Here is a 27,270-nt window from a genome sequence, read left to right as displayed (position 1 = left end):
GGGGATGGAAAGGAAAAATGAACAAGGAAACCACATGTGAGGCAGAAAAGCAGAACTGAGACATGGTGGCTGATCAGGGATAGACATGAGGCTAAGAAGAGTTGCCAATAGCCAAAAAACTCCCCAGTGAGGGATTAATTAGCGAAGTCAGGGTGAGAACTGGCTTCAAGGGAGAATACGTTTTGGGGCGTCCTGAGTTGGGGCAGGCAACACGTCCTCAGGAGGTATCAGCCAGGAAATTCCAGACGTGACACACATCCCCTTAGAAAATGGGGCAGGGGACAAAAAATCAATCTTCTGGGATAGATGAAATTGCAGAAAGGTAGCAGAGATAAAGAAATTAACATACTATAGACTGGTACTTAAATCCTAATGCAAACCAGGTGTTTAGCCAACAGGTTTATAAAATTTTAAAAATTTAAATTTATTAGGATTTATCAGTAACACAATTACACAGAATAAAGTTCAGGAATTCATCAATTATGATCATCAATATGTGCTTCTTTGTGGCTTTTTAAACTGTATTTCTCATCATTCAAATTTATTCATTGTAGACAAATTTCATACACAGCTTCACAATATGGATATTATAGGTCTTCCATCAGTGAAATTAATGAAAACATCTTTTGTGAAAGGCACATAAAGAATCTAAACTAACACACTTAAGGAATTTTGATAATTTTGAATTTCCTTACATTACAAAGAGTAAAAGCAACTCCCCAAGATGAAACAGATATAATGTAGTCTGTGGTTACCCACCCACACACAAATATACACACATTTCAACAAATACACTTCAACAAAATCCAACAGAATGATAGCACATAATTAAACTTAGAAACGACTTACCCACGAAGCTTACTGAAAGGCTAACTCTTACAAGACGAGTGATAAAAGGCAAGTAGGGTGGCAAATGCTATTCACATTGGTAAAACGAGGTCACAAGACACATGAATAATAAAAAAAGACTATTGAAGTTCAACATCTAGCTGATATGTAACACTTATTTGAGCATAAGTACAATCACTGACTTTATTAAATACTGTTACTCATATTCTAAGTGTAATTGCCTGTTTCATTCTCAGAAATAATAGCACAATTTCAAAAGAAATAAACTCATACCAAGTGGAGGAAATTGAATAAGGGAAAAAGGTAATTTTAATGTAGTGTGATAATTAAATTTGAAACTAGTTACATATATGAATTAAAAGTTTGCATTATATCAGCAGCAGAATATCTAATGAACTTTCTTGTTATCTTCCAAACAAAGAGCTATTATAGATGCTGGGTACCAGGGGTTTCCCAAAGGAAATACACAAATGAATGTCTCAAAATTCATTATGCTAACATATTTTTTACCCCAAATTCTCTCAACACCCACCTAAACATAGTTATAAATAAAAAGGTAATTATTTAAAGTGTATAAAAATTAATCTGGCATTGCTTTTAAGACAATGCCTAAATACCATCCAAATATTAAAATTCAAAGTGAAAACAAACCAACTGAATAAAAATTAAGTATAAGTCTAAGACGGTATATACTCAAAATATGGAATTTTACTTTTCAAACCAAATCTAAAATAGAATCAAATTAGCATGCAATCTTAAAAGAAAAAATAAAATGCATACAATGTTTAAATAATTAATCCAAAGGCAGGTATATTAATTCTCTAAGAACATTTCAATAAAGCATTAAGTTTAAAGAATAATGTTATTAAAATAGTCTGTGCAATGTTTGTACAAATAACATTTTTATGATTACAAGATAATCAAGATCAGGGCTGCAATGTTTCCTAATATTAATTATTATACTTAAAAATTACAGGGCATGAACATAAATAAAGATGTTTAAAACTGGCAAACATTGTAATAGTCTGTCATTGAGTACAAAGTACGTAATATTTCTCTTATTTCCAAAGCAATCACACTAGGATTGTAAGTTGCCACCCTTAACACCTAAACGTAATGTGGAAAACCAAAGTTATAAATACATGTATACATACAATTGCATATTTACACTTACACAGAAATCATCAACGCACTAGAGCCCAGCATTAACACTGCCCTCGGTTTCACAATGCAGGACCACCTTTCATATTTAAGAAAGGTTCTTTTTTTATTTTTACTTTCAGTTATAAAAAACCACAACAGAACAACCTGGTCAGACGCATCTGCCATTGTGTGTTGCTGCCAAGACTCTAGTCTAGAGAGATCCACATATAAAGTACTCATTTGGTCTGAAAATGCATTTAACCATTCACTGCAAAACCTAGAAGAGACCACAATCCTTTAGATTATTCTTTATGATGACATCTGTTACGGCATCAAAAACAAACTGCACATTCTTAGTATCTGTGGCACATGTGAAGTGGGTGTAGATTTCCTTCGTGTCCTTTCTTTTATTGAGATCTTCAAACTGACACTGAATATAAGCCGCTGCCTCTTCATACGTGTTTGAGCCTGAGATGGGAAAGGAGAAAAAAACAGAAGGTGAAAGTTAAAAGTATATACTGAAGAAAAATGGACCTTAAATATTGAAATAAGTTTCATATATTTAAAATATTTGGACTCTGTAACTGTATTCTTCCTTAGAGAATAAGAGAAACTATTTCTTCTGAGTGAGAAATACCCAATGATAACTAATTTCTAATGACTATATAAGTTACCCCTAAAAAAACCCTAAAACCAAAAACATCACCTTTATTCCTGCTTTATGTACAAACCCAGACCACCCTCTTTATTTCATTCCTTATACTCTACATCCCAACACGGAGCCACTCGGGGCCCAGTTGGTGGCATGCTATTTCAGTTATAGCCTAGTGGCCAAGCAAGAAATGCTGGCTGGATGCTGATCAATATTTTTATATCCTTTCCGATATACACATATATGAGCACTTCTCACTCACTTTTCTTTATTAAAAAATTATACAGGGTCTACAATGTGGTTTAATGGCTATGAGTTTACAAAAAAGTAAATGACACATTCCTGCCTTCAGGTAACTGACTAAAGACTTCTGAGTACAAACACTAAAAATTGTTTGGCAATAGCTAAAGATAATCACACTCATACTGTTGATCCACCCAGTAATTCAGTTCCTAGATGTGCCCTTGAAAAAATTACATACATATGTTCACGAGAAAACAAATAAAGAAACAACCTAGTTTAGAAAACAACCCAGCTAATAAACTCAGGTATATTCATAAAACGAGCTGCCACACAGTAGAGAAATGGGAATGAAATCCTAATTGCTACATACAATAACATGGATGAGTTTCATAAACATGCAGATCAAGTAAAGCCAGATAGAAAAAGACTGTCGACTGTATGATTCAACTGATGTTTAGAAAACAGTCAAGAAAATTTGACAAATATCAAAACAATTGAGATAAGCTGTAATAATGGTTACTCTGTGTGTCTACGTGTGGGGGGGCAGGGCATGATGGGGCTTCTGGGAACCTGGAAATGTTCCAACTCTTCACCTTTCTGGTGAATATATCAGTATTTCCACTTTTAAAAATTCAATGAGCTTCCTGTTAGTGTTGAATGTTTGAGTGTATGTATATATTTTTATATGTACATGTAAAATCAATCAAAGACTCATTTGAAAAAACAACTATTAAATCTCTCTTTCATAGTACTAACAGTATTTGCCTAACTTTGAAGGTCCTCGAATCCCAGCGTGCTCAGAGGGTCTCCACCGTGAGTTCCTCTCTGCCACCTGAGGCTCTCCCCTCACGCGAGAGAGCCCAGGATGCAGTGTGCCACCTGTTACTTCTCCTCCAGTTAGTTCACCAGTTGCTTCGTATCTTGGCCACTGTAAATATGTTGTAATGAACATGGGTGTGCAGATATCTTTTTGAGTCGCTGTTTTGTTTTCTTCAGGTTAATACCCAGAAATGGAATTGCTCAATCATGTGGTTATGTTTTTAATTTTTGGAGAACACTTATACTGTTTTCCATAATGGAGGCACCAATTTACAGTTCCACTAACAGTGTATGAGGGTTCCCTTTTCTCCATATCCTGGCCAACACTTGGTATTTGTCTTTTTGATAACTGCCATTGTAACAGACATGAAGTGATAGAGCCTACCGGTTTTGATGGGCATTTCCTCGGTGCTGAGTGATGCTGAGCACCTTTCCATGGACTTGTTGGGAACCTACCTATCTTCTTTAGAAAATGACTATTCAGGTTCTCTGCCCATTTTTAAACTATTTTGTCTTTTCCTTTTTGCTGCTCAGTTGTATGAGTTCCTTATATATTTTGGATATTAACCCATTAGCAGATAAATGGTTGGAAATATTTTCTCCTATTACATCAATTGCTTTTTCATTTTGTTGACTGTTTCCTTTGCTGTGCAAAAACTTTTTAGTTTGATGTAGTACCATTTGTTTATTTTTGCTTTTGGTGTCATTCCATAAAATCATTACAAAACTGATGTCCAAGAACCTACCAACTACACCTTCTTCTAGGAGTTTTGTGGTTTCATGTCTTATGTTCAAGTCTTTCGTCCATTCTGAGTTCACTGTTGTGTGTAGTATAAGATAGTGGGTCCGTTTTCTTCTGCATGTGGCCATCGTTTTCCCAATGCCACTTATTTGAAGAAAAGTGGTATTTTCCTCATTTTATAGTCTTGGCTCCTCTGCTGCAAATTAACTGACTATATACCGGGGGTTATTTCTGGGCTCCCTATTCTGTTCCATCGATGTATGTGTCTAATTTTAGGCCATACCATACTGTTTGGATGACTGTAGCTTTGTAATATAGTTTGAAATTAAAGAGCATTATGCCTCCAGTTGTGTTCTTCCTTTTCAAGACTGCTTTAGCCATTCAAAGACACTTGTGGTTCCATACAAGTTTTAGGATTGTTTATTCTCTTTTGGGGAAAAATTCCATTGGAATTTTGATAGAATTGAATTGAATTCATACACTGATTTGGATACAATGAACATATTAACAATATCCTTCCAATGCATGAGCATGGAATATCTTTCCACTTATTTGTGTCTTCGATTTCTTTTGTCAACATCTTACCAGTTTCCAGTGTATAGCTTTCATCAACTTGGTTAAATTTACTCCTAGGTATTTTGTTCTTTTTGATGCAATTGTAAATGGGGTTGTTTTCTCGATTTCTCTGATAGTTCACTGCTAGTATAGATATGCAATAGACTTTTGTATATTAACTTTGTATCCTGAAACTTTACTGAATTGTTTATTAGTTCTAATAGTTCTGTAGTGGCATCTTTAGGATTTTCCGTTTTCTTGTCATCTGCAAATAATGACAAGTTTTTCTTTTTCCTTTCCAATTTGGATGCCTATTACTACTTTTCTTGCCTAATTCCACTAAGACTTCCAATACTATGTTGAATAAAAGTAGCAAGAGCTGGATTCCTTGTCTTGTTCCTGATCTTAAAAGGAAAAGCTTGTAACTCATCAACATCAAATATGTTTGCTGTAGGCCTGTCATATGTGGCCTATCATGAAGTACATTCCCTCTGTACCCACTTTGTTGACAGTTTTTATCATAAATTGATGAATTAGGTCAGATATTTTTCTGTATCTAATTACTCACCCTTCATTTTGTTTGTACTTTATTAAATCATAACAATCATGTATTAAACTGATTGATTTGTGCATGTTAACCATCTTCATATTCCTGAAATAAATTCTGCTTGATCATGGTTTATGTACTATTGAATTTGATTTGCTAATAATATTTTGTTAAGAATTTTTGTGTATGTGTTCATCAGGGATATTAACCTGTAATTTTCTTTTCTTGTGATGTCCTTGTCTGATTTTGGTGTCAGAGTAATGCTGGCCTTATAAAATGAGTTTGTAAATGCTCCGTCCTCTTCTAATTTGGAAAAGTTTGAGAAGACATGGTATCAATTCTTCTTTAAATGTTTAGTAGAATTCACCAGTGAGGACATCTGGTCATAAACTTTGTTTATCGGTAGGCTCTCAATTACTGATTCAACCTTCTTAATGGTAATAAGTCTGTCCAGATTTCCTATTTCTTCAGTTCAGTCTTGGTAGGCTGTATGTTTCTAGGAATATATCCATTTTCTTTCTAGGTTGTCAAAACACATTTTAAGTCTTTTAAGTTACTAGCAAACAACCATGTATTTCTACAAATAAAATTTTAGTTTATTAAATCATAACAGGGTTGGTGTTCTGAAATTCTAAAGCAGTAACAGTGTCTTGTTCACACAGAAGTTAATGCAACCACTATATTAAAAATACAGGGTGGGGGAAGAGTAGGTTTAAAGTTGTTCATATGGTAAATAACACAGTAATTAATAATAATAGAAGAACAAATTGTTTGGTATACTAACAACCGAATCCTACTTTTGTCACACTCTGTATGTTTTGTAAAAAGAGCTTCCACTGAGTACCTTGCTCAATTTCCTGTATATGTTGTGGGTAGCTAGTTACATTACCTAATCCTAAGAGCAACAAGACACATGAATAAACTGATGAGTACATTCCTCCATCTGATTTGAAGCCTTAAGACTTTAGGAATGCGGGTGGGGAAGAACGTGGTAGATATTTTCTAACATGTGATAGAATTTTTGTAATTAAAGCTAAGTATAGGCAATAACTTGGTTAAAGAATGGAGGATAGGTTCATTGATGATATACTTAAAATGGAGATAGAGATTTGAGAAAAACAAAATATGCTTAGTTTACTTTGAGTTTCAGGTGCTAAAAAACAAGTACATGCTCAACAAACAGTGGGAAATGCAAGCCTGAGGCTCTAGAGAGAAATTGGAGTTGACAACAGAATTTAACATGGTGAGAACAAGTGCGGCCAGGGAGGGACAGAGGCTGACAGACCACAGGGTGCCACTGGGAGGTGGCGGACTGCCAACAGCAGATAAAGGAAGAGGAGAGAGACCCGATGGGGGAGACAAACCCAGGCTACACAGGGTTCTTCTATAAAAAGCAATAGCTATCGGAATTAGGAGTTGAGGCTGAAGTGAGTCAATAACCAGAGCACGCAGAGAAGGTTAAATTTTATGAACACTAGGAATGTGAAGGAATTAATGGGATACTCCCTTTGTTAAAAAATTCAGAGATCAGGGATTCCTATTAACTTGACAATGTAGGGAAATTCTTATACATACTGTATCTCTGGCAAAGAAAGAGCTAAGGAGTATATTCCTTGTTGCTCTGAAATCTGTGTAGGTACACAATATTTATTCACTTACTGGGTAATTCGGTCGTATTAGCACAAAATGGCTGCTTCATAAAAGAAAATTACAAAAATAAACTAAGACACTTGATGATTCTGGATAACTTCAATCTTGTTATTACTACTATAAATAATTTTATTCCTATAAGCACTAAACATGTTTCTGAATACAATGACTTAGGATACTTTCAAAAAGAAAAATGTTTTAGAACAAGGAACTGTGTGAAATTGTTTTAAATGGAAGTATAACTTTGCAGTATACAAAAAAGGGCTGTAAAAATTAGTGTGCTTGTATTTACTGAAGAAGCCCCACCCACCCCCAACCAATGAGAATTTAATTCAAGTTAGTCTGGTGGTTAATGATGCAACAGACGCAGGTCTGGCTTTTTACTTTGTTACTCCATTAAGTGCCTGTGTTCTCATGTGTGTAAGTGGAAATACGAGGACTGGTATCACAGGGTTGTTTAACATCACCTGTGAAAAGGCAGCACTTACTGTACAATTTACTCAATACAAGCCTGACTACATTTTTGTTAATAACCAAATTCTTGAGACTTGTTTTAAAACAGAAAGAATGGAGGGCAACTTATATAAATTAGTTAAAGTAACAAAACTCTTCAGAATATTTAGATTTAGTGATCCTATAAACCAGTGGTAGTCAAACTCTTTTATTTTAAGGCACCGAGTTCTCTTCATTAAAATCTCATTCCCAGGAAAGCGAAATCAGCCTGCTTTCGAGAGAGAGGAGTTGCGTAAGTGTGTGTGCAGGACGGGTATGTATCTCCAGTGCTTGTAAAGAGAGAGAAGTTGTGTAAGTGTGTGTGCAGGGTGGGTACATATCTCCAGTGCTTGTAAAGAGAGAGGAGTTGTGTAAGTGTGTGTGCAGGGCGGGTACGTATCTCCAGTGCTTGTAAAGAGAGAGGAGTTGTGTAAGTGTGCGTGCAGGGCGGATACGTATCTCCAGTGCTTGTAAAGAGAGAGGAGTTGTGTAAGTGTGTGTGCAGGGCGGGTACGAATCTCCAGTGCTTATAAAGAGAGAGGAGTTGTGTAAGTGTGTGTGCAGGGCGGGTACGTGTCTCCAGTGCTTGTAAAGAGAGAGGAGTTGTGTAAGTGTGTGTGCAGGGCGGGTACGTATCTCCAGTGCTTGTAAAGAGAGAGGAGTTGTGTAAGTGTGTGTGCAGGGCGGGTACGTGTCTCCAGTGCTTGCCCTCACTTTCAACAGCAGCAGTCCAGGAGGTGTTCAAACACTGACCCTAACCATGAACAGTGTTTTAGCCCACTTCTGATTTTACTCTACCTGGGTACTGAGACCCAGGTAAATTAACCACCTTGTTTAAGGTCAAAGAGCTAATTATAGGAAAGCCAGGACTGTATGGCAGGCCTCCTTTTCTCACTGCACACTATTTTCCGCAGTAGTACAATTAAAGTCCCAGCAAGTCTCATTACCAAAGTCTGGCTTTCCTGTGAAACCATCCCTGAGTCTTGTGCCGTTAGCTCACTCACAAGTTCCTTCTGCATTTTCCCCATTCCGTTTATGGTTCACGTCACTTCACAGCAGCAGGCTACGCTGCTCCTGTTTATGAGTGCATCAGTCTTTGGGATTTGATAAGGAGCAAGACATGTCTTATTTATTGTGCATCACAATACTTGAAACAAAATCTGCTCACTAGATGAATAAATCAATACCATAAACTGATGAAGGCCTGAAGTCATCATAGAAAATTATTTAACAGCTCTTCCATAAAAAAAAATGTTATTTACAATAATCTAATCCACATCTCAAGTAAATACTTGTGCTTGAATGTATTTTGAGAAACAATTTCTCTTAAAAGTAAGAATTACTAAACCAGAGATTCAAATCAACAACTGAAATCTTGCCTTGAGAAGTCTTTCACTTGGAAATAGATGACTTGACAAGTTATTTAAAGAAAGTAAAATAAAATACCTGCATATTCTGGATAGCATATAGAGAGAGGGCTCTTTTTGATTTTTTCTTCAAAGAGGTCCTTCTTGTTTAGAAAAAGTATAATAGATGTTTCCGTAAACCATTTGTTGTTACATATGCTGTCAAATAACTTCATGCTTTCGTGCATTCGATTCTATAAAAGAAAAAATATAATCAGTTATGATGGCAAGGATGTTGAAAAATATTACTTTTAAAAAAGAACAAATATTGTGACAAAATAGAGTTTAGCTGAGAAATAGGTAACATACTGCAAAAATACATTTCTGGCATTTCAGAACAAGCACACTTTGATTTTAGGTGCAATGAGTGCCACATCACTCATGACTTTTGGCATTCGACCAGTACTTGCTGAGTCCCACTGTGGACACCATGAGGGGGTCTCCTGCCACAGGACCTCACAAACCTAGGGAGAAGAAGTGTACACATCTGAAAAGATCTCATTATTACAGTTAACGGCAGTCTCAAAAGATAAGTAGAGGTTTTTAAAGATTAATAATCTAAATAACCTGAAACAAAATTAGACTAAGTCCCTAATTATAGAGGTATGCTAGGGAGGGAGCCCTCTGCTTGTGGTTTGGAGGGCACTGATGTGTTCTGCTGTGACCAAGTGGGGGAAGTGGACGCGTGAGGGTGCAGTGCGCTGACTGCACTGGGCCTGTACAGACCTGGCTTAACACAGAAAAGTGGGGGAAGTGGACGCGTGAGGGTGCAGTGCGCTGACTGCACTGGGCCTGTACAGACCTGGCTTAACACAGAAAAGTGGGGGAAGTGGACGTGTGGGGGTGCAGTGCGCTGACTGCACTGGGCCTGTACAGACCTGACTTAAGTCAGAAAAGTGGGGGAAGTGGACGCGTGAGGGTGCAGTGCGCTGACTGCACTGGGCCTGTACAGACCTGGCTCAACACAGAAAAGTGGGGGAAGTGGACGTGTGAGGGTGCAGTGCGCTGACTGCACTGGGCCTGTACAGACCTGACTTAAATCAGAAAAGTGGGGGAAGTAGATGTGAGGGTGCAGTGCGCTGACTGCACTGGGCCTGTACAGACCTGACTTAACACAGAAAAGTGGGGGAAGTGGACGCGTGAGGGTGCAGTGCACTGACTGCACTGGGCCTGTACAGACCTGGCTTAAGTCAGAAAAGTGGGGGAAGTGGACGCGTGAGGGTGCAGTGCGCTGACTGCACTGGGCCTGTACAGACCTGACTTAACACAGAAAAGTGGGGGAAGTGGACGCGTGAGGGTGCAGTGCGCTGACTGCACTGGGCCTGTACAGACCTGACTTAACACAGAAAAGTGGTATTTCTATCTTTTTTTCCCCAGTTTGTACCAACCTTCCTTTAAAATACGAGTTTTAAATGTGGCTTAGAACCATTTCTCTCAGATTAATGGTACAGAAATAACATCAGAAAATTACATGGCAGTACAAAGCATAACGCGGATCAAAGATACTGAGCTGAGGCTGGTGGAACTAGTAAGTTAAAAAACAGTAAGTCTTGGACTGTTATGAAAGGAATATTTTTATTCAGTATGTAGATACAGCAGGCAGAGGAAATGCAGAGCTAAGCCGAGAGGGGTGAGGGGAGATTCACTCTGTCGTCTCCTTCTCCTCAGGGTCCATCTGTGCTGCTTTTGTGTAATTGTTTGGTATGGAAAGACAAAAGTCAGAGAAAAACCCCAAGCTTCCCAATAGCTTTCTCAAGAATTTTTCTTAGAAAAACTCCTGGCAACATTTTCAGCTTTTCCTATTTCACACTCAGTCTCTGTAAACAGCGGTTGTACTTGCCATTTCCTCATCTTCAGCTAGAACCAGGTCATAGTCACTCAGAGCCACACAGAAAATGATGGCGGTCACTCCTTCGAAGCAGTGAATCCACTTCTTCCGCTCAGACCTCTGTCCTCCCACATCAAACATTCTGTAAGGAGAAAAATAACAAGTTGGGCAACACATTACATGTCCTAAAGCTCTGAGTTCTATAATGTCGACAAAAACTGCAGACATGATGTGGGATGGGAAGGAGAAATGAACTTTATGGGAAGAAAGTAATGTCAGGAATTGGTTTTCATGGAAAAAAGTTCTGCTGGCTTTGAATTTTTTTTGATTAAAGATAGGGTATCTCAAAAAACCCAAAACACCTTCCAAAACAACATATTAGCACACAAAAACCCTTAGAACAGAAGATTAAATACATACAAATGTGTAAGCACTAAAAATTCAAAGGAAGCAACTAGGAAATGCAGAGAGAACAGAGTATGCTCAATTTGCCAATGTCACAAAACATCAGAGCCAGGGGACACAGTTCCCTCTTCCCACACAAACTGCGACTTTCTCCGAGAGGCTCGGAGGTGAAGGGAAGCCATTCCAGGGAAGGAAAAGCTGAGCAAGCAAAGCATAGTAAGAGAGGGGCCAAGAGGTTACATTTAAAAATTAAAAGCAGGTTATAAAAGAAAATGTGAGATGACAGATGAGGTAAACAGGCAGCCCTAATGAACAGTCTTAACACTGGAGTGCAAAAACAATTTTTACACAGTATACAACAGTAAAACATTCTAGGTTAGTGAACAGGGCAGCAATACAAACAAAATAAAGACATTGATTCTTTCCTCTTTTTCTTGTAAGAGTTTGTTAAATTAAGCAAAAGCTGAAAAGCACATAGGGTGTTATGCAACCTACCAATAACCACTTATATAATGGAAACACTATGCAAACTGGTACATTTTTAAAGGCTCCATTTATCTAAATGGTGTACTAATTAAAATAGTTCCTATTTAAATCTCAGGAAGCAAAAAGACTTTTCCCTGCAGAGCACTATTGGCCTATAAACCAAATCTGAGTACATAAACTGGTATTGTTATTTTTTTTAATTAATTTTAATGGGGTGACATTGATAAATCAGGGTACATTATGTTCAGAGAAAACATCTCTAGGTTATTTTGACATTTGATTATGCTGCATTCCCATCACCCAAAGTCCATTGTCTTCCGTCACCTTCTAACTGGTTTTCTTTGTACCCCTCCCCTCCCCCAACCCTGTAATCCCCACACACTTGTCCATGTCTCTGAGTCTCATTTTTATGTCCCACCTATGTATGGAATCATATAGTTCTTAGTTTTTTCTGATTTACTTATTTCGCTCAGTATAATGTTATCAAGGTCCATCCATGTTGTTGTAAATGATCCGATGTCATCATTTCTTATGGCTGAGTAGTATTCCATAGTATATATGTACCAAAGCCTTTTAATCCACTCGTCCACTAATGGACACTTGAGCTGTTTCCAGATCTTTGCTACCGTGAACAATGCTGCCATAAACATGGGGGTGCATTTCTTCTTTTGAAACAGTGCTATGGTATTCTTGGGGTATATTCCTAAAAGTGGTATAGCTGGGTCAAAAGGCAGTTCGATTTTTAATTTTTTGAGGAATCTCCATACTGTTTTCCACAGTGGCTGCACCAGTCTGCATTCTCACCAGCAATGCAGGAAGGTTCCCTTTTCTCCACATCCTCACCAGCACTTATTTTGTGTTGTTTTGTTGATGAGCGCCATTCTGACTGGTGTGAGGTGATATCTCATTGTGGTTTTAATTTGCATTTCTCTAATCATTAGTGATGTTGAGCATTTTTTCATATGCCTATTGGCCATCTGTATGTCCTCTTTGGAGAAGTGTCTATTCATTTCTTTCACCCATTTTTTGATTGGATTGTTTGTCTTCCTGGTATTCAGTTTTACAAGTTCTTTATAAATTTTGGTTATTAACCCCTTATCAGATGCACTGTCAAATATATTCTCCCATTGTGTAGTTTGTCTTTTTATTCTGTTCTTATTGTCTTTAGCTATGCAAAAGCTTTTTAGTTTGATATAGTCCCATTTGTTTATCCTGTCTTTTATTTCACTTGCCTGTGGAGACAAATCAATAGTATATTGCTGCGAGAGATGTCAGAGAGCTTACTGCCTATGTTTTCTTCTAAGATGTTTATGGTTTTATGGCTTATATTTAAGTCTTTTATCCATTTTGAGTTTATTTTTGTGAATGGTGTAAGTTGGTGGTCTAGTTTCATTTTTTGCAAGTAGATGTCCAATTTTCCCAACACCATTTGTTGAAGAGGCTGTCTTTACTCCACTGTATGCTCTTACCTCCTTTGTCAAATATCAGTTGTCCATAAAGGTGCGGGTTTCTTTCTGGGTTCTCTGATCTGTTCCACTGATCTATATGCCTGTTCTTATGCCAGTACCAGGCTGTTTTGAGTACAATGGCCTTGTAGTATAACTTGATATCCGGAAGTGTGATACCTCCCACTTTATTCTTCCTTTTCAAGATTGCTGAGGCTGTTCGTGTTCTCTTTTGGTTTCATATAAATTTTTGGAATATGTGTTCTATATCTTTGAAGTAAGTCATTGGTATTTTAATTGGTATTGCATTGAATTTATAGATTGCTTTGGATAATATGGACATTTTAATGATGTTTATTCTTCCTAACCATGAGCACGGTATATGCTTCCACTTGTTTGTATCTTCCCTGATTTCTTTTATCAATGTTTTATAATTTTCCAAGTACAAGTCTTTAATCTCCCTGGTTAAATTTACTCCTAGGTACTTTATTTTTTTGGTTGCAATGGTGAAGGGGATTGCTTCCTTAATTTCTCTTTCTGACAGTTCATTGTTAGTGTATAAAAATGCCTCTGATTTCTGAGTATTAATTTTATATCCTGCCACCTTGCTGAATTCATTTATCAGGTCCAGTAGTTTTATGACTGAGACTTTAGGGTTTTCTGGTATTGTTATTTTTGTCATTTAAGTGGACCTCATTCTATTGGTTTAACTAGTAAATTGATGGTTAAGTGTAAGAATGACATATAAAATATGATTCTAGCCTGACCTGTGGTGGTGCAGTGGATAAAGCGTCAACCTGGAAACGCTGAGGTTGCTGGTTCAAAACCCTGGGCTTGCCTGGTCAAGGCACATATTGGAGTTGATGCTTCCTGCTCCTCCCCCCTTCTCTCTCTCTCTCTCTCTCTCGCTCTCCCTCCTCTCTATAATAAATAAATAAAATCTTTAAAAAAATAGCATTTGTTGCACTAAGACAAAAAAAATGTTTTTAAAAAAATGATTCTACCACATGATAAATGAGAATGGGTAAAATACAAAAAGGTCAGCTGGTAATGAAGATCAAATGAGAACAAAATAAAATTATTTAAAATGATTATACATTTGTTAAATTGCCAAGGAACACATCTGGAAAGAACTTGAACAAAAATATATTTCAGATAACCTCTCTGATCAAATGTCACATATTTCCTGACCACTCCATATAAAGTAACCACCTAGCTCACACCACCCCACATTTTCCCTCGCGATAGTTCTCTGTGTCGATTTGGCAAGGTTATCATAGTAGTTATTTACTCAAATATGAACAGAGGTGCTGCTGCTGCGAAGGTGTTTTATAGTTGTGCTTAACGTCTATCATCGGTTGACTTTAAGGAGCTTATCCTTGATAATGTGGCAGAAAGGCCTCATACAATCAGTTGAAAGGTCTTAGGAGCAAACATCGAGGCTTCCCAGAGGGAAAAGAAATTCTGCCTCAAGACTGCGACATCAGCTTCTGTTAGAGCTGCTGTCCTGGGACTGGCCAGCCCCCGCTCACCTCAGCCAGTGCCTTGACAGAAACAGTCCACCGGTTCTGTCTCTTGGGAGAACCTTGACTGATACAAATTTTAGTACCCAGAGTGGGCGCTGCTATAACCAACCCTAAATTGTGGAAGTGGCTATGGAATTTGGTGGTAGGTAGAGGCTGGAAAATCTTGAACTGTTTGACAGAAAAAGCCCAGGTTGCCTTTAAAAGATGGATGGTAGAAAAAACTTAAGAGAATTTATATATCATCATGAATACAAAGTTGGGAGAGATATAAATGTTAAAGATATTTTTGATGATTCTCAGAAGGAAATGAGAAACATGTTATTGGACACTGGAAAACAGGTAATTTTTTTTAAGCAGTAAAATTTTTGCTTACTTGTGTTCTTGTGCTGGGTGTGATGTAGAACTTGTGAGAAATGAACTTGGATATTTGAGAAAATTTCCAAGCAAAGTGTGCAAGGTATGATCTTGTTTCTCCTTGCTGCTTTGGTAAAATGCAAGTGGAAGGAGATAAACTGAGGAATGAACTAGTAAGCAAAGAGAACCAGGCACACACACGGAAAAATGCCATGTGACGAAAGTAACAAATTCAAGTGATGTGGCTACTGGACAAGGAACACTGACCACTACCAACCAGCACCAGAAGCCAGGAAGAGGCAGGGGGCTCTCTCTTCTAGCCTCCAGACAGCACAGCTCTGCTGCCACTGCTTTCCAATGTCCAGCCCTCACAGCTATGAGAGAGTAAGTTTGCTGTTTTATGCCACCTAGTTTATAGTAATTTGTTACAGCTAACCTAGGAAACTAATACATCCTCCCACCTTCCTTTATTTTTTACTATAGCAATTATCCCCTGAATATTAGCTATTTACCTCATGCCCCCAACAGTGTAAACATAAAAACTATTTTGGTCACTTACATCCATCCCCTACACTGGACACATGTCAGTACACACACACACACACTTTTGGAAAGACTGAGAGAGAGAGGGACAGGGGACAGAGACAGGAAGGGAGAGAGATGAGAAGCATGAGCTCATAGTTGCAGCACTTTAGCTGTTCATTGATTACTTCCTCACGCATACCTTGACTGGGGGTGCTCCAGCTGAGCTAGTGAGCCCTTGCTCAAGCCAGTGACCTTAGGCTTTGGGACAATGATTATGGGGTCTCGTCTATGATCCTATACTCAAGCAAGCAACCCCATGTTCAAACCTGCAACTTTGGGGTTTTAAACCTGGGTCCTCAGTGTCCCAGGCTCTCTATCCACTGCGCCACTGCCTAATCAGGCAGTATTTGTTGACTAAATAAATAAATTGTGTCTACAGAATACTTTAAAACACTTTCAAATAATAATAGACTAGCTTTATCATGTTAAATATCCAGGTTCTCCAATTATGCTACGGGAATGTTACGTATAAAAGAGTTTTAACTTGATCATTAGGTAATCTGACAACAAAAGAAATCTCTTCAATTTATTTAAACTAGGCCCTTGCCGGCTGACTCAGTGGTAGAGCATCGCCTGGCATGTGGAAGTCCTGGGTTTGATTACCAGTCAGGGCACACAGCAGAAGCGGTCATCTGCTCCTCTCCTCCCCTTCTCTCTTTTCCACTCCTGCAGCCACGGCCTCACCTCAGGTGCTAAAATAGCTCAGTTGCTGAGCAATGGAGCAGTGGCCCAAACAGGCAGAGCATTGCCTGGTAGGGCACTTGCTGGGTGGATCCCAGTCAGGGTGCATGCAGGAGTCTGTCTCTGCTTCCCCGCCTCTCAATAATAAAAAATATTTAAATTAGAAATAAATGAGGGTCATTCATATATTGGTCATAAACAAAGACTCTCTATGATCTAAGCCAGTGCTTTCCAAACATTCATGCACAGCAGACTCCTCAGACAGATGAAAGCAATGATGCTGATCTGAGACCATACCTTGAAAGTCACTGGTCTAATTCTTAAGCCAAGGAGCACAAATGACTAAGAATTGACACTATATATGATAGAATTGTCCACAGAGCATTATTCACTGTTTCACACACACACTAGAATTACCTTCAAACTTTGAATTTCTAATTTTTAAAGTATTAATCATCAACAGAACAAAATTATAGTACATTCTGCATATGAAAAAATGAGACTTCTGACTAGTATCAAACAGGGACTGAATTTGTTTTCTTAGGTGTCTTTTTTAGGAGGAGAGGGGTTAAGGCCTGGAGACCCTGAGAAGTGCTTGCTGACCTATCCTCGGGTGTCATCCAATAGCATCATGACCAAGGCTGACCGGTCCAGAGCCAGCTGACCATGTATGGATGGATAGCAATCCTACCAATATGATACTGCACTCCAAAACCTATTACAAGTTTATACTGCTAGAAAAGATAAAAAGAGGTTTTTTTTCTATTTTAATGATCATTTTACAATAGAAGGAATGCTTTAATTCTATATTCAGCAAAAATATCATAGTAAAATAAATCCGCTGATTCTTTAAAGCAAAATAACCCATGTATGTCTAGACACAGAGGGGTTAAGATGAATTCTTGGAAGAGTAATGTCTTATTGCTTAATTTTGAATTTAATCTCTATCATACCACAAAATAAGTGAAATTTAAATTTTACATCAGTAGTTAATATTAGACAATGAATTACAACACAAAACATACAAAATGATAAACACATTCAACAGTTCCAAGTAGAATTATTTTAAATACATTTCTGCCCTCATTCTTCTGATGCTCATTTAACATTAAAAGCAAACCTGAGCCCTGGCTGGTTGGCTCAGCAGTAGAGTGTTGGCCCAGCTATGGAAGTCCCAGGTTTGATTCCTGGTCAGGGCACACAGGAGAAGTGTCCATCTGCTTCTCCACCCTTCCCCCTCTCCTTCCTCTTTCTCTTTCACTTCCCCACCAGCAGCCAAGGCTCCTTTGGAGCAAAGTTGGATTGGGTGTTGAGGACAGATCCATGGCCTCCGCCTTAGGCGCTAGAATGGGTCCGAATATAGTGAAGCAACACCCCAGAGGGCCAAGCATCGCCCCCTGGTGGGCATGCTGTGTGGATCTCGGTCGGGTCCATGCGAGAGTCTGATACACCCCCCCACACACACACTTCTCACACACAAAAAAGCAAATCTGGAACCATACGGTAGTAATGATGATATTTTTATAATTATTATTATTGATTGACTTTAGAGAGAGAGAGAGAGGAATGGGGAGAGAAAACGAGAGAGAGAGAAAGAGAGAGAAGCATTCATTTGTTGTTTCACTTAGTTGTACATTCATTGGTTGCTTCCTCTATATGCCCTGACCAGGGACTGAACTGCAAACTTGGGATGACACTTGCACCCACTAAATAACTGGCCAGGGCACAATGATAGTAATTTAAAAGAATTCCCAAATCCAAAATAAGACACTGTTTATCTGCAGTTTCCCCCAAACTTCTTCTATGTTTATCATTAGGTCAGCAAGTGCAAGCAGTAACTAAATGTACCCTGTGACACTCTACCTCATCTGAGGAGCCTAAATAAAGCAAGGTACATGGGCTTCCTAGAAAGTTCATGGCAAAAGATCATCGAATCCCAGTCCATCCCTGATGCTGAAATGACAACTGAGAAAGCCAGGCTGGCAGTGAAAAGTATGGTCTGGAAGTGAATTTTAAGGCGAATCCAACCAGACTGAAAGTGAATTTTACAGTTAGATCGCCTCAAGTACTATCTGATCAGTGCAACGTTTACCTCTGCCATTTCTCACCATTTACAGAGCTCTCGGTCCCACAACCTTTCCTTTCCAGGAAATAACTCATTTTATGCTTAAAACTCTGACAGTGGGCCCTGGCCAGTTGGCTCAGTGGTAGAGCGTCGGCCTGGCGTGCAGGAGTCCCGGGTTCGATTCCCGGCCAGGGCACACAGAAGAGGCGCCCATCTGCTTCTCCACCCCTCCCCCTCTTTCCTCTCTGTCTCTCTCTTCCCCTCCCGCAGCCGAGGCTCCATTGGAGCAAAAAGATGGCCCAGGCGCTGGGGATGGCTCCTTGGCCTCTGCCCCAGGCGCTAGAGTGGCTCTGGTCGCGACAGAGCGACGCCCCGGAGGGGCAGAGCATCGCCCCCTGGTGGGCATGCCAGGTGGATCCCGGTCAGGCGCATGCAGGAGTCTGTCTGACTGCCTCCCCGTTTCCAGCTTCAGAAAAAAAAAAACTCTGACAGTGGGCAATATGGCAACACTCGGTTAGGGATCTTAACCAAGTCTGCCCAATCGAATGGGTGCCTGAGTCTAGAACCCTTACTTGCTAACCAAACCCATGTATTTTCTCTTTGAGCTACATGGTTAGAAGAAAACCATTATCTGAACATAATTTAAGTTAGCTACAGAATTTAGTATTTAGATTGAAATCAATGAACTTCCTTATAATTAAAATCACTTCATAATTTTGACATAAATATGGTACTAGTTCTCAGGTAAGACAGATAATATTAATTCCTGAGTTTGGTCCTTTAATAGTCTAGAAGTAGTAAGTAGACCAAAAGAAGGTAAATGATTTCAATAAAAGATAATGACAGCAACAAAAAATGTCTATTGACAGCTTAAAAAATAGAAAAACAAATACAATTAAAAGCAGATGCAAAACTGTATCTAAAGCACAGTTACATGGTCAGATCAACTAAGTATGACCTATATCTGTTTGAGGAGGGCAATGTCTGCTTTTTGGGAGGGGAACTGCTACGGAAAGTTGAAATTAAATTTTAGTTTCTGGAAAACTCAATTATATGAACTGTTGAATGTGGAATAAATTAGTGACAAATGCTAAATGTACTTAAAATACTGGAGGAGAGCAGCAAAGGTGTCATTGCACACATTTAACTGTGCTTCCCACAACTTATGATTGTCCGCTTCTTCAGAAGCTGAGCTGATGATGACTTTTTTATCTTTGACTTGGAATCTTTTTATAAGATGCTCACAGAAATTCTGCTTTATTATCATGACTGTTTCAGATCATTAGTTACCCAAAGCAAAGTCCATCAGTTTTGGACATCCTTTGAAAATTGTTATTGGAAAAAGAATAATACACTTCTTTAAATCTGAATACATATAATGTTTCCCTGAACTTCCCTGAGTCTGACTCAGTATAAAATGAGCAAAGTGGACTAAGTGAACTCCAAGATCCCTTCGTTTCTGTAGCCCCTTCAACTCAGTGCTTCCCCGCTCTGGCCTCGGAAAGTTGATAACCAGTACACTCTAAATTAAATAAACATTTTTCATTGTATCAGTTTGCATGAATAAAAATTTTCATAAGAAATTTTTAAAAGATACCCTTCTTTTAAAATATTTCCATAAACAAACATATATTCTATCAGGAAAACTCTCTTTCTACCTAAGATTGATGGCAGAACTTTCCCAAAATGTACAGTATTAGAGTAGTATTTTCTATTTAGAAATAAAAGCCAAAAACTACTGTTGTTTAAATCACTGTGAAAATACAGGCAAAAAGAATTTTCATAGCTATTTGTTCTCAAATAAACATATAAATATTCCTAAGAATGTTTCTTGCTCTCTTTCACCTAAAAAGTCTTTTGTCTAATCATCTGAGAAGATTTTTATAATTTCCAACTCTAAATTTTCTAAATGTTTATAATTACACCTTTTTTCCTAAACAATGTGTTTTATATCTTAATTTATAAATCACATGCTTTGAAGCTACTCACTTAAAGTGAAGATCTTTGAAGGTAAAATGGGTTTCAACAATTCCTGTAGTTTTCACTCGAGTTCTGAGCACGTCTTGCTGAGTTGGGATATAATTTGGCTGTGCTATTCTGTCCAAGTCATTCAAATAGCTGAAAACATAAACAATAAAACAATATGCTAACAGTTAATATAGCCAATACAGATCATCTAAATCAAAGAGTAAGACATTCCGATGCATGCAATATTCCAAGTTTTTACATTTCTGTGTAATGATGTAATACAACCAATTTAAGGCAATATCTTACACAATTCCCACTGAAATGGATTTATACTTCTCCAGCCACAAAACTCTTCGAGCATTTCTTAATTAGTAAACCTCCTTGTTGGGAAAGAAAACAGACTAATAATAACTTCTTAAAAACACCCAAAATAACTGCACACCATGTGTTTGTTTCCTACAATTTCTTGATTTCACTTTTTGTGATGCAGTGCTGTGTTTGCGCTCCAGACATTACTCTTTTGTTGAGGATTGAGAGTTAGTTTTTGAGAAGATAGTGAGAATACCTCTGGCCAAAGGCTGAATTTGATGTTGTTCCTCTTCAACCAACCTTCAGTTGCACACTGGAAAACACTACATGTAACCCTTAACTTTGAATTTTGCTGGCTTTCTAAATCAATATTCAAATTTTACTTCTGACTGATTGTAATCACTCATTCAACACTCTCTGCCAATAATTCCAAATATATTGTGTCATACTATGCAATAATTTTATGTAGTTTGTGTCCAATTATACAGTACAGTGCACAGTGTTATAGAAAGTCCATGTATGCAGAGATTAATGTGAACCTGGGTAGTTAAACAAGGCTTCATGGATAGTGAGGGGTATAAACAGAAATTTGAATGATGGGACAGAAAAAGAAATGTCATTCACATCAAGACAAGCAGTAAAACAGTATGCAGGCAGAAATAGTGACATCTTGTTGCTCTTAAGTAAAGCCACAGACACACTAAACACAACCTAAAGTGAGAATCTGGAATGAACCCGCGGTCAGCTGACTGAGCACTCCGCAGTGCTCTGCAGTGCCCAGGGCAGGGCGTGGAGGACAACTGGGGAAGGAGGCTCAGGTACAGCGGTGCCCCAACCACTGCAGCCTCAGCCGAGGTGTCCTCAGACACTGCTCCTCGGTCTCCAAAGTGGGGCCTTGCAAACAAGAGGTGAGTAAATATCTGATTCATGGAGGTAGTTTGAAAACTATCCAAACAGTGAATTAGTAACCAAAATGTTTAGACAGGAACAAGTATGTGATGTTGATATATAATATACAGAAAGACAATAGCTTGAGTTATCTGTATTGTACTTAATTTGAAAAAAATCTTATCTTTTTGCATTGGTGATAATCCCCCAGTACTTTGTATTTTATTTCCATACATTAACTACATTTAATACCTAATGTTATACCTTATTGTTTTAAAATAATCTGATTTAATAAACAAATAGGCCATGGCAAGATTTTACCAACTGTCCCTATGAAATACTGAACTACTCTTATTTAAAAATGTGCTGATTACTCATTAATACATTTTTTTGCTTATAACTGCTATAGTTCTAATAGTCTCTGAAAATAATGCACATTTATATTTTAACAAGACAAAATATAGGTCTTGGACAAAATTCCAATTGTTACTATAGTGGTACCTTGACCCACGAGGTTAATTCGTTTCATGGCCAAGCTCGTGACTCAATCTGCTCGTGTGTCAAATCTAGTGGAGGGTGGTAGAAGCTCCTGATTCAAATATCTGAGTGTGAATTAAAGCAAAATATCCCAGAAGTGACTGCTCATCTCTCAAATTGCTCGTGATTTAAAGCACTCCTGTGTCAAGGTACCACTGTATTTTTTTTAATTGAATTTACTGGTGTAAATTGGTGGTTAGATAAATCTTAATGGGCAACCTGGCAGCATCCCCATCTCCAGTCAAGAACTCAGGAAACAAAATGCTCTGTAATCTCTATGAAGAAAAAGATTTTTATCCCTGGCTGGTTGGCTCAGTGGTAGAGTGTTGGCCCAGCCAACACTGGTTGGGGTTCAATTCCCAGTCAGGGCACACAGGAGAAGTGACCATCTACTTCTCCACCCTTCCCCCTCTCCCTTCTATCTCTCTCTTCTCCTCCTGCAGCCAAGGCTCCACTGGAGCAAGCTGGCCCAGGCGCTGAGGATGGCTCCATGGCCTCCAGCTCAGGCGCTAGAATGGCTCCAGTTGCAAAGGAGCAATGTCCCAGATGGGGCAGAACATCGCCCCCTGGTGGGCATGCGAGGTAGATCCCGATTGGGCACATGTGGGAGTTTGTCTCTCTGCCTCCCAATTTCTCATTTCAGAGAGAGAAACAAAAGACTTCTATGACTTCATTCTTGAAAAATGGCTCTACTACTGCCATCTGAAGGTCAGAACTCCCAGTAATGAAATAATGGGGAGCCAAAGTAATATATTGTTCTCTATGAGGACCTAAGCATGGGACACAAAAGGGTCTACGTGAATAGACTGAGGGGTCCAAGAAGTGCCCCCACTTGAGGAAACAATTTCAACCTGTTGTCCCCTGAATTACTGAAATAGCCCCTCTTGCTAGGCTCCACTCAGAGCCACCTTCTCACCTCACAGTGGTCCCCTCCTGCTAGGCTCACTCAGAGCCACCTTCTCACCTCACAGTGGTTCCCTCCTGCTAGGCTCACTCAGAGCCACCTTCTCGCCTCACAGTGGTCCCCTCCTGCTAGGCTCACTCAGAGCCACCTTCTCACCTCACAGTGGTCCCCTCCTGCTAGGCTCACTCAGAGCCACCTTCTCACCTCACAGTGGTTCCCTCCTGCTAGGCTCACTCAGAGCCACCTTCTCGCCTCACAGTGGTTCCCTCCTGCTAGGCTCCACTCAGAGCCACCTTCTCACCTCACAGTGGTTCCCTCCTGCTAGGCTCCACTCAGAGCCACCTTCTTGCCTCACAGTGGTTCCCTCTTGCTAGGCTCCACTCAGAGCCACCTTCTCGCCTCACAGTGGTTCCCTCCTGCTAGGCTCCACTCAGAGCCACCTTCTCACCTCACAGTGGTTCCCTCCTGCTAGGCTCCACTCAGAGCCACCTTCTCGCCTCACAGTGGTTCCCTCCTGCTAGGCTCCACTCAGAGCCACCTTCTCACCTCACAGTGGTTCCCTCCTGCTAGGCTCCACTCAGAGCCACCTTCTCACCTCACAGTGGTTCCCCTCAGATTTTTCTGCAGGTACTGGAGGTGCCAAAGCAAATATACAGTCCAAGAGTTGTGCTCTAAGTAATTTTCTTTTCCCTTATCTTCTAGTCTCTGTAACGTTTGGTTTATTAATTCATTCACTTCTAACACAGGCACATTCAGGGAGGACTGTGTGTCAGGCAATGAAACTGGAATGCTGGACAAAACCAGACTCTACTGAATTTACAGTGTGCGGGCAGAGGGAGGAAATAATCCAATAGTCTCAGTATAAGTATAAATTAAATGAGTTCAAAATAAATGTCAATCTGTGTTATGAAAGAAAATATGTCTCTTATGCGTACATAAAACAGGGATGCAAGGATCTATTCAGTAAGTCAGATGATATTTATTCCCTAGTAAGAAAGAAAAACTAGTGGGAGAGATGGGCTCCATACTGAATAAGAAATGTTATACATACATATAAACTAGATTTGTAATAATATACTAGGTTTGTATACTTGTAAAACATTAAAAATACAGATTAAGAAATATAATGTAAAAATACAGAAGGTTATACAGTAACATATTATTTATTCACACACTACATCCTTCATGTAACACACACTGAGTACCCTGATTTACAACAAATGACATGCTATACATAGGCACAGCCATGTTTTTCAGTGTGAGAAAGTGTGTGTATTTACCTAGACCAGTGGTCAGCAAACTCATATCAACAGTATGACTGAAATTTCTTTTGAGAGCCAAATTTTTAAAACTATATAGGTAAGTACATTCCTTATCGAGGTGGCGCCAGCATGTGGTATTTTGTGGAAGAGCCCCACTCAAGGGGCCAAAGAGCTGCATGTGGCTTGCAAGCCGCAGTTTGCTGACCACTAACCTAGACCCTCTAATGCCTGTCATCTTCAATCTAATCCTCACTTGTATCCCTAAGAGACAAGAGCTCTTCTAAGAACATGGAACACACTTGGAAAGTAAAGTGAATGCACAGTATGTTTTAAGACCAATTAATACTACTCATGTCCTAGCTGACATTTTTGAGTCTGTGTGCCAATTATGGAAACAAATACTTCATTTTTTTAATTCTATGTAGATCACCAAAGCAGAATGCTCCCAATTAGGTTTTATCACAATTTGCTTTACACACTTTCTGGGCTATGTCTGGAAAATCAGGGCAGCCTTCCCTTCTCTAAAACTTGACTCTGATAGCTGTAAGCAATGTCTAATGCAAAAGCGCACGTACAATTGACAATTTCCACATGTAAAGCTATTTTACTCAGAAACTATCTTGAAATAACCAAGCATCCCTTCAAAGGGGGTGTATGTCATTCAAGGTGCCTGTCACTAGACAAGTCATTCTTCTTGGGCACCATTAGTATAACAAAAGAACCCAAATCAATTACCTTTCCCCTTGGCCAGTCCCCAGCAAACTAGAGATACACCTTCAGAATAGTCTTTGGGAAGTTCCAATTACTTTCTTGGAAGTATACTAGAAAGTCCCATTCTACATGTTTTAATTAGACTTACATAAGCATGAGTTTCTGGAGACACTCTGAATACAAAGGAAATAATATTGTTATCTACAAACTCACAGAAAACACCAAGTTTTCAAGCATGTGAACATCCTGAGTTGTACAAGAATGTGTCAGCGAATTCTGCAGTAACACGGATGTTGAGGCATATCTGACTTACAAGTAGTTATTTATGATAGTTTAGTTCTAAAGCTGATTACTTACTATGCTGCAGAATCGTTAAGCTGGTACTCCCGGGACCTGTTGAAACAGGCCTGTACACCACTATCTTTCCACAGTCGCTTTATAACTCCAGCAAGTTCTGCTGTCATGAAGCCTTCCTCAGCAGCTCCAGCAAGCACAAAGAGTTGGCGGGCATCATCCTGAACATTCAAAGATCGTTTATAAAGAAATTAAAAAAGAAACTTTACAGATGAAATGTACAAATGTAAATGACAGAAAGTGCAACAGTGAATTCCCTTTATGTTGTTATTGGTGTCATAACTTTCATTTCTGTAAAGCACCAGTTTAAAAAGTCGCCTCACCCAAAAGAGCGTAATTTGAAATCATGCATCTAGGTTTTGTCGTTTCTGCGATAGCTATCGAGGTGCTAGGGAGTTGGAAGAAGGAAACTAACAGCTTATGAGGGGACATATTCAGCAACTCTGCACGGACAGCCTGCTGTACACTGAGGATTATCTCTTTTGAGAAGTCACAAGAATGTATGCTCTGCCATTCCCTCCCAAAAATGAGTCTAATCTAAGAAATACATTAACACAGTTTATTTTAAGATAAAATCTAATGAAATGTTAGCTTTCTGACATTCTTCATAGAAGCAATACAAGTTCAGAGAAGGAAGAAGTTGATGTGGAATAAGCACGAATAATTTCACAGACTGATGTGAAGTTTTCAGAAGACTTTAAAGTATGTATACAATAGATCCCCTTATCTGCAGTTTCGTCTTCTACAGTTTCAGTTACCCGCGGTCAACCGTGGCCTGAAAATATTAAATTTCCCTATCCACTGACATCGTCATGGCTCCATAATCTAGGATAACCTGAGGCCGATGATCCTCCTTGTGAAGTATCATCGGAAGGTCAGCAGTAGCCTAATGCTACATCACAGTGCCTACAGACTCATTCAGCTCACGTCACTGCAGCACGCAGACATCTTATCCTCCTTCAGCATTACAAGAGTGAGCACAGTGTAGGAAGATTTTGAGAGGTACAGAAAGAGAGAAGCCACATTCACGAACTTTTAATACAGTATACTGTTATAATTGTTCTGTTTTATTATTTATTGTTGTCTATCTCTTACCGTGCCTAATTTATAAGTTGTACTTATCTCAAGTATGTTTGTATAGGAAAAACAGGATATATAGGGTTCAGTACTACCCGTGATTTCAGGTATCCACTGGAGGTCTTGCAACATTCCTGCAGATAAGGGGAGATCTACTATATATTAAAATCAATGGGCTAGGAGGTAGGGGCGGTGTTTGATAATGCAGGTTTAGGACACAAAATAAGCTCAGCTCTAGAATAGAAATAATCATGATGCATATAGAAGACAAGAAGCCAAAACATTTAAATAAAGAAATATTACATATAAAGTTAACTAAATTTAAGTTTTGAGGTTACAAATATGTTGTATAGTTATACTTGATCCACAGGTAGTCAAATTTATTAGGTCAGTGTTGTCCAAAATAAATATAAGGTGAGCAACTAACGAAATTCTAAGTTTCCCAACAGTCAGATTTCAAAATGTGAGAAAAGGAAATTTAATTGGACAATATATTATATTTGACTTATATTATCAATAAATATTAATGAGACAGTTCAGGTTTTTATAGATGTCTAGTCTTCAAAGTCTGGTGTTTATTTTATACAGACAACACATTTCAGCTCTAGAGACTTCTCAGACACTCAACAGCCCCATGTGGGCTGCAGTTACAGTGAAGGATAACACAACTCTCGTCTTAGGTAACAACACAGCTAATCCAAAAATAGGGGAGATGTAAAGTTGCTCTTTTCACAGAGATACTCTTTAACCTGAGACTTGTAGCTTTGTTAACTGGGTAAATCATCCC

General features: G+C 38.8%; 1 protein-coding gene across 1 annotated transcript in view; it reads right to left on the bottom strand.

The window, feature by feature from the left end:
- Positions 1-1,140: 1,140 nt before the first annotated feature.
- GNAI1 (G protein subunit alpha i1) overlaps positions 1,141-27,270 on the bottom strand; it is an 87,109-nt gene continuing 60,979 nt past the window's right edge. The window contains exons 4-8 of the mRNA XM_066353868.1: positions 25,410-25,567; positions 20,463-20,591; positions 10,939-11,068; positions 9,139-9,292; positions 1,141-2,460 (exon numbers count right to left, since the gene is read on the bottom strand). Of these exons, the coding sequence (XP_066209965.1) occupies positions 2,270-2,460; positions 9,139-9,292; positions 10,939-11,068; positions 20,463-20,591; positions 25,410-25,567 (762 nt within the window). The 3' untranslated portion in view covers positions 1,141-2,269. The remainder of the gene's footprint in view (positions 2,461-9,138; positions 9,293-10,938; positions 11,069-20,462; positions 20,592-25,409; positions 25,568-27,270) is intronic.

Source organism: Saccopteryx leptura, chromosome 12, assembly GCF_036850995.1.
Source record: "Saccopteryx leptura isolate mSacLep1 chromosome 12, mSacLep1_pri_phased_curated, whole genome shotgun sequence".
In the NCBI taxonomy this organism is placed as follows: Eukaryota; Metazoa; Chordata; class Mammalia; order Chiroptera; family Emballonuridae; genus Saccopteryx; species Saccopteryx leptura.
This window is presented reverse-complemented; position numbering and strand designations above follow the sequence as displayed.